The sequence below is a fragment of the Tupaia chinensis genome, unplaced genomic scaffold (assembly GCF_000334495.1).
Source record: "Tupaia chinensis unplaced genomic scaffold, TupChi_1.0 Scaffold000527_1, whole genome shotgun sequence".
Lineage (NCBI taxonomy): Eukaryota > Metazoa > Chordata > Mammalia > Scandentia > Tupaiidae > Tupaia > Tupaia belangeri.
The window spans coordinates 4,511,075-4,520,034 of record NW_006160040.1 but is presented as its reverse complement, the minus strand read 5'-3'; the positions used below and the strand labels follow the sequence as shown (position 1 = coordinate 4,520,034).

Below are 8,960 nucleotides of genomic sequence, written 5' to 3'. Positions count from 1 at the left end.
CCCGCCCCCCCCAACAAAAGGGAAGGAAAGAAAACTGCACAGGACACCTGTGTGTGCCCAAATCCTAAGAGAATGGAGAGGAAAGGATTGTGATGTGGCCATTCTTGGGGGGGTGCGTGGGAATTATTCTCACTTTCTCTCTGTGTGATTCTCTGGCAAGCACATGCATCCTAAAGAAAGAAAATGACACCAACTATGGAAACAGGCTTCCTGGATTCAACTCCTATCTCTACCACTCACTGCACTGACCCTGAGCTAGAATACTTGGGTTCAAATCCAGGTTTTTTTTTGTTGTTGTTGTTTTTAATCAGTTGTATGCAATGGAGATAATTATAGTACCTGCCTCATAGATGTAAAAATCAATCTTAAACTTTTTTCATGAAGATTGTAGAACCTCAAATACTCTTTCTAGACTTTAATGTCATAAGTACATGTTCTGTAGTTACAGACAATAGAACTTTAAACAGTGCTCAGCTCATGATACTTTGTGTTGCTGCTGCTGCTTTTGTTTCATATTGACAGTCTGAGGTTGCTTTTTGCATGTTTATGTCAGCTGAAGAACAAGCAGAAAACTGAATGGCAGTTTGGCTCACGGGTATCACTGACTCATGTTCGGGTGCCAGCCACGGTGTAGGGATACCACTGTTCTGCTCTGCTACTTCTCAGAAACTAAACAGCCGAATCTGTTAGACTTTGTACCTAATATAAGACCAGAGTCTGTAATAAAGGGCGTGAATGTGTGTGTGTAATTCCTAAAATGTTCTGTAGTTTATTATGTGAGGTGGTTGGGATCAAGGGTGTTACTGTTATTTCATCATCCTCGTCCCTGTGTTACGTATTAGGACTCTTCAGTTTAGAGGTAAAACGCTTGGTTGGCAGTTGCACACTTACAGACAGCAGGGTCATGATTTTGGCCGAGACCTGACTCAGCCATGTTACTTCTTCCTTCAGCCCATACTCGGATGCATAGGGGAAACTTGTAACATTATTCCATTTATGTGCAGTACATTGGTGCTTTTCTCAAGATGAGGACTCTGCAAAAGTTCCAATGAGAATAAGAAGTCCCACTGGATGTTCCAGAGGTAGTTATCACCTGTTTACTTTTCCCAGAAGCTAACTGTGTGCAGTGGGGGCCAGCTGGAGTCAACCACCCACTTCCTGCCTATGTCTACACTAGGAAAAAACGGGACGCTTTCGCAGAGCTCATCAGGAACACCCCAGATTAGCCCTTTGTCTTTTGTAGAGCATGAGATTAAGTGGGAAAGCTCATGTTATGCTCTTGTATCTCTGTCATGTACCCTGTCTATTATTAGCTAAGAGAACAAAGTACGTACATCTTTTGAGACTAGCCTCCAAATATAGCAGAATAAATTTCTTTCTCAAACAGCAATAACTATTTCTCATATCAGCCTTGATCAAGCCTTTGTGTTGGGAAAACAATTGGTTTTTAAAAATTCATCTTTCTCCCTCCTCCCAATATTTTCTTTGACTTCCTGTTTTCTCCCCCCATCTCCCCTTTGTGCTTTTATGAATGACACACATATCTCACAGCTTCTCGAGCTTAGTTGGAAATTGACTCTGGTAGCCAAGTGTGAGCTGGGTAAATTCTATTTTACATAGAACTAGACAGGTAAAATAATGAAAGGAAGTCTTGAATGCCAGAGACTCGTTTCCAGTGCTCTCCACTTTTCCCATTCTTTTGTCTTCAGCTCTCTTGACAGACTGGTCCTCATCAAGAAATGAGTATGATCTTAACTTTAAGAGGTATTGCATAATGAGCCTCAAACCCATTTAAAGAGGGTTTGCCTTTTCCTTATATACCATTTTAAAATGCTTATTTTATTGCCAGAGAGTGGGAGAGGGAGAGAAAGCACCATCCCCATCTCAAGTGGGTTTATCCTTTTTCCTCCATTTTTGCTTTCCATCAGAATCCTGGGCATACAAGCACACATACTCAGCATGTTTTTCAAGCCACTGGGGCCAGGATTTGAACTGTGGTCTCCCTTGTGGGATCCAACTCCCACACAGTGTTTAACTACTGAGCTATGGCACTGGTTCAAAACAGTTTTCCCACTAAAAGACTGTATTTCTAAAGGAAGTAGAAAGAATGGATTTGGTCATTGAAGAGTCACAGAACGGGGGCAACAGTGATACCATTGTTGCCAGTAAATCTTCTTGTAGAGACCTGAAGATTGTAGAGGACCATTGGGAAAGACCCTCATTATACCTAGAGGAAAATACTGTTTCTGAAGCATTCATAGCTGCCTCCTTGCAACTGTAAAAGTATTGTTTTGTAATAGTTTGGCATGTAAACTATATATTTAATATAGAAACGAGGCCAGAATTATATCAACCTGTTTTGAAATCCATCTGCTATCAGTCTGCTCTGATTAAAAACACACACAGACACGCTACTAATGTAATAGTAGGATAAAGTCCTAGAGATAGAATTGCTGAGACACTTTTTTCCTCACAAATAGTAACATACCAAATGCCTATCTGGAACTTTTCTCTCTCCTTTCCCTCATAGTGTAGTTTAGAAATCTTTTAAAGTAACTTCACATAGAACTGTTATGTTTTGAAGGGCTGTGTGCTATTTTATTATACGGTCATGCTGGACTTTCTTGAAACAACCCTGTACTGATGAACACGTAGGCTGTTTTCAGCCTTGTACTACTGGAAATAAGTTTGTATACATTTCACAAATGTGAGTAGGTTTGTGGGCATTTTGGTGTTTTGGTTGGTGGATTGTTTTTACATTTACTGATTGGTTGTGGAGCCACTTTTTTCTGAGTGCCATTGTTGTCTCAAGATCATTTTTACAACAATCCATTTTGCCCCTATTTGAAATGACACCTGAAGTGTCATTAAAATAATAATACTATTCCCAAGGATAGTGTCTCTTAAAATAATCCCTTAATACAGGTATTTTCCTAAAATATGTTGTTTAAATAAGGTAATTGTCAAAGATTAAAGAATTGAGAAGTGAATAAATGTGGATTTTAACCTTTTGCATAATGTATTTGGTTTAATATATATATAATTGTATCAGTGATTAAGCAGTTAGAAAGCACAGCTGAATCAACATTTTGTGTTTGTGGCTTAATTTGTACCCAGATAATGTACTGAATAACAGGAATGTTGTCTTCTGGCATTTATTATAGGATATTAAAGTAGAAACACATACACAAGCAGACCAGTGAATTAAATGCCTCTTTTAATGAAGAGATAAAATTAAAGCATATCTTCAATATAAGCGTGGAATAGCCAGTGTGAGGACTCACTGACTTCCAGTACAAAGTTATTTCATTGACATTTTATTCTATAGATTTAGTGGGTAAATATGTGCTGAATCTGAATCTTGATTTCTGCTAAAAATTCATTCTGCTTAAAAGATTTTCATTCACTTGGACCAGATTTCTACAATTGCTGCCATATGTCCTTTTCTCTCTGCCCCACACCCTTTTTCTTTGAAAAGAAAGCATCTGGTTTATATCATAAAGAACCTTTGGAAGCAGTAGGGAGAGAGTGGAAGTAATATTTGTATGTATCATAGAAGCAAGGGTTAATCTCTAGTTGTATATTCTCTAAAATGTTCTTTTTAAATGAGACGAGATTGATAGGCATAGGAATCAAAACAAAGAAACCAAAAAAAGTTGAGTGTTATCATCATTTTGCTTTTGTTTCGCTAAGTACACTACATTGGGTGGGAGAAAGGAAGCCCTAAATGTAGATCGTCAGTTTTTGGTGACCGTGCTGTACTGTCACATAAAGTAGAGGATTCCAGATTCACTGTGTCAAAAAGCAGAAACCCACTTATTTCTCAATTGTTCGAGTTTCTCTAAAATATAACATAGTGAGGTTGGTGATATTCTATAAAGAAAGAAATTAAGTCAAACATAGAAACAAAATGAGTTTTTCTCCAATTGTGTCAGCATGCCACAGAGAAAACATGCCTTTAGTACTTTCTCTCTTGTGAATTTAAAGAACTAGATTTTATTTTTCATACTGCGTTCTTACTGTGAAGTGTTATTATAGGTATAATAATAATTATACTTCCAGTTTAAGGAAGGTGATACCTTTTCATTTCCTGAGATGCACAGGAACTGACCCTTTGCTTGACTGAGTTTGGGATGTACAAACACCTTGATCTTATTTTGTATCGCTGACAGTCCCCAGGGTTGGCTGCTCTGTGCTGAACTTTCTGTTCTAGACTTTCTGCCAGTACTTTATGCAAAACTCTGGTTTTGGTGAAACAGGTTTTATTGTTTTTAGTCAGTCATATTGTACAGTCATTGCTAGCTATGCAATGCAAACAGAAGAGCTGGTACATATATATATATATATATATATATATATATATATATATAGCCGTGAAAACAAACCACCAAACAAGCCCGTCTCTGTTCAGCTGGTTGTTTTTCCCACAGGTTCCTGTAGCCCAAGTTCATGTTGTTTACCGCTGGAGGCCTGAGAATGGTGTCATTTTCTTTTCTAGGAACTTGGAATTAGAATTCCTCGACCACTAGGACACGGACCAAGCAGATTCATCCCAGAAAAGGAGGTATGCTGTTTGTTAAGTACACAGTGAACTGTATGCTTTTAAGGAAAAGTTTTCATGACCCACATCTTGGCATCTGAACAACTGTTGGTCAACAACATATTTTATGCAGAGTTGATCACAGTTAATCATGCTTTGGCAGTGAATCAGTGGGATGAGAAAGCTGTTGTAGTCATGTTGATTTCTAGTATTTTATGACACTTTTATAACACCCATATTTAATCAAATAAAGCCAAGACTTATTTTTGACCAGTGATACTCCATCTGCTTGTATTTAGATGAGTTACAAACTGAGCTACTTAGTCTTGACTGTCTTCACAGTCCGCTATCAATGCTAGACCAGATCTTTAATTCTACATATATAAAGCATCTCTGCTTTTTGTTTTCATAATGATTGTTTGCAATTAGTTAACTTCAGTTCTATCTAAATGGAGTGAGAGTAGGTGTTGTAAGGAAAGACTTTAATATATGTGTGCAAGCTCTGCAAGTTTGATCATCTAAATCTGCTTCTTGATCTGAAGGCTGGCCAAGTCTACAGCAGCCTGTCAAGACATAACCTTTGTTGTTTATTCCCTCCTATGTAATATGTGACTGCTTGCTCTTCTATCCTGCTACCAGTTGAGTTTAAATTTAATTCCTCTCTCTTAAGCCAAATTAATGTGCTTCTAAATGACAGTGCAGCCCATGCATATTTTCTTCTGTAATGCCAGTTTGCGATTTATGTAACCATGGTTTTCCTTTTTGTACAGATTCTTCAAGTGGGGAGTGAAGACGCACAGATGCATGCTTTATTTGCAGATTCTTTTGCTGCTTTGGGTCGTTTGGATAACATTACATTAGTGATGGTTTTTCACCCACAATATTTAGAAAGTTTCTTAAAAACGCAACACTATCTACTGCAAATGGATGGGCCATTACCCCTACATTATCGGCACTACATTGGAATAATGGTTTGTAAACATTCAGTGAAAAATCCTTTCTGCTTGCTTTTTTTTTTTTAATCTCTTTGATAATTAATGCTTTAAACACAGGGATGAATACTTATACTCTGACTCATAATACAATTCTGTTAGGTAGTCTGTTTTTTTCCACCTATTTTTAAATAATTATACTCAAATATAACAAAAACACTTATACAATGCTGAGAACCATTCTCCATTAAATGAGAGAATAAAGTAAAACACAAGATCAATTTCATTATTACAAATAGTTTTGATCGATGTAGTAGTACTATATCCTGTTCAGTTTGTAAGTAATATCCTATTACTTTATGGTTGGCATCTTTGTTGTTTTGAAGTTTTTTCATGCTAGAGAGCACATGCATGCATGTGCATGTTAAAGACAGATACAGAAAAGAATCACCTCAGCAGGGTCTCCTCATACTGCCGTCCTCTTCCCCAGCCCTCTAGCTTGTCTGGATCTTGGATATGTGCCCAGCATGTTTTTAGCCTCTAGGGTAATCATTATCACTCCCACTTTTTTTGGTTGTTTTTGTTTTTTTTTTTTTTTTTTTTTTTTTTTTTTTTGAGAGGTTTTTGCTACAGGGCGCATGTACGAAAGAGACAGAGAGATAGAAAGCGAGAAATCACCCCCTAGGGGGGATGGCCATGCTGCAATCCCTTCTCCTCCATTCTCCCCTCAGGATCTTGGGCACGCACGTACACGTGCCCAGCGTGAGTTTAAGCCACCAGGTCCAGAACTCGAACTGCGGTCGACTACGTGGGAGTCCAGCAACATAGCCATTACGCTAACTGCTGGTCCCTCTTTTTTCTTTTCTTTTTTGTTTTTTATTTGTGCCCAGCATGTTTTTAGGTCAACCGGGCCAGGGATCTAAATCTGTGGTCAGCTGTGTGGCTTCCAGCACTGCAATTCAGAACACTACCAATTGCACCCCTAAGGCTGGGCCTGTGTTTATCATCTTAATTGAAGTTTCTTCCTGTTCTGAAAGTGATATGTAGATAAAATTTCTAAAGTTCAAATACTTTGATCAGATACCATGTTATTGTGATAATTCTGAGTTTTCTGTAGTGTATTTTAATTTGCATATGCTCATATAAAAACATTTCTATAGCTTATGGACAGTTTAAAACATAATCAAAAATTTAATTAGCCATTTTGCAAATTGTAATAGAAGAGGATTTGTAATATAAGATTTTAAAATTTGTAATTAGAAAAATTTTTATTTCTCTTAAGGCTGCAGCAAGACATCAGTGCTCCTACTTAGTGAACCTACATGTAAATGATTTCCTTCATGTTGGTGGGGACCCCAAGTGGCTCAATGGCTTAGAGAATGCTCCCCCAAAACTACAGAATTTAGGAGAGCTCAACAAAGTATTAGCCCATAGGCCTTGGCTTATTACCAAAGAGCACATTGAGGTAAGTATTGTATCTTGGGTATCATTCAAAAAAAATTAACTGCATTTAAGAGCAGTTTTAGGTTTACTGAGGAATTATACAAAATGTACAGAAATGCCCATTTTCTCCTTCAACCCCCCAACCATAGATAATTTCTATTGTTAATATCTAGCGTTTGTGTGGTATAATTATTATTAGGTGATGAACCCATATTGACATTAAGTCCATCTGCATTAGGGTTCATTGTGCATTGTATAGTTCTATGAATGTTGACAAATGCATAATGTCGTGTATCATACAGAATAGTTCATAGTCACTGCCCTAAAAATACCTGTGTCCCACCTACTTATTCCTTTTGCCTTCCCTCAGATACTCACAAACACTGTCTTTAAAGTTCCGTCTCTTCCAGAATGTCACATGGTTGCAAGTAGAGATAATGTAGCTTTTCACACTGGCATCTTTCATTTGGCATATGCATTTAGGGTCTCTGCATGTCCTTTTCATGACTTGATGCACCTTTCTTTTTTATCATTGCATAATACTCCACTGTATGGATATACCACAGTTTGTTTATCCATTTACCTATTGAAGGAAATCTTGGTTACTGCCCGTTTGGGGCAATTATGCATAACGCTGCTGTAAACAGTCATGTGCAGGTTTTTTGTAGAGCAAAATATTCAGTTCATTTGGATAAATAACTGGAAGTATGATTACAGGATCATACGGTACGAATATATCTAAGTTTGTAAAACACTGAAATTCCTATAGTGGCTGTAATTTTTTGCATTCCCACTAGCAGTAAAAACGCCAGCATTCCTCCTTCTTCACATCTTTGCCAACATTGGTGCTAATGTTTTGCCCTGTAGCCACTGTGATAGACGTGAAGCGGCATCACATTGTAGTGCATCTTAATTTTGACTTGCCATCTTAAACTAGTTCCTTCTAGTTCTGTTGATTCATAATGGCAATCAAGTAATAGTAGGAAGACATTCTCTAGGTGTCAGCCATGCAATAGAGATTCTCAAAAACACAACATCTTTTTGGTCTGGTCTTTATATTTTGTAGAACACTTTAGATACTGTTATATAACTGAAGATATTATAAGATTTGAATATGGTTAATACAGTGTCTATTGTCAAGTAAGGAAAAATTACACAAGATTACAAAATAGGTAATAATGAAAAAGAAGGGACACAATTAAATTTGAATTATAGAATTTATTGTTCATGGGACCAGCAGTTAGTGTAATGGCTATGTCGCTGGAACTCCACGTGGTCGACCATGGTTCGCGTCCCGGACCCGGTAGCTTAAAACTCACACCGGCACGTGTGCGTACGTGCCCAAGATCCCGAGAGGAGAATGGAGAAGGGATTGCGGCATGACCATCCCTCCTGGGGGGGTGATTTCTCGCTTTCTGTCTCTCTGTCTCTCTCTGTCTGTCTGGCGAGCGCATGCACCCTATAGCGAAAACCTCTCCAAAAAAAAAAAAAGAATTTATTGTTCAAGTAAACATAATGTAACAATTTAGGAATATTCAGTCAAGTTGTTTAAGCTGCTATCTTAAAAATTCTTTGAGGAGGTCTGGTAAACAAAACAGACATTTCCAATACAACTGTTACTAAAATATTATGTTAAGCTCTATTTGTCAATGTATATTCCTGAAAATTTGCAAGTTCTGGGTTCAGCATGTTTCAGATTGTAATTTTTCATTATGCTTTGAATGATGACTAATCTTATTTTCAGTACATTAAATAATAAGATGAACTGTATACTTTCACCAACACCACACCCAAGTAAAAAATATGTTTTTCCCCCCTTCAGGGACTTTTAAAAGCTGAAGAGCACAGCTGGTCCCTTGCAGAATTGGTACATGCAGTAGTTCTGCTCACACACTATCATTCTCTTGCCTCGTTCACCTTTGGCTGTGGGATCAGTCCAGAAATTCATTGTGATGGTGGCCACACGTTCCGACCTCCTTCTGTTAGTAACTACTGCATCTGTGACATTACGAATGGCAATCACAGTGTGGATGACACACAGGTCA

The 8,960-nt window shown here is 37.8% G+C and overlaps 1 protein-coding gene across 1 annotated transcript in view; it reads left to right on the top strand.

Annotated features, from left to right (window-relative positions):
* The window catches only part of SESN1 (sestrin 1), a gene marked incomplete in the record, with an annotated part of 115,180 nt that overhangs the window by 95,480 nt on the left and 10,740 nt on the right, over nt 1-8,960 (top strand). The window contains 4 exon segments of the mRNA XM_027775126.1: nt 4,499-4,564; nt 5,311-5,511; nt 6,755-6,937; nt 8,738-8,960. Of these exon segments, the coding sequence (XP_027630927.1) occupies nt 5,341-5,511; nt 6,755-6,937; nt 8,738-8,960 (577 nt within the window).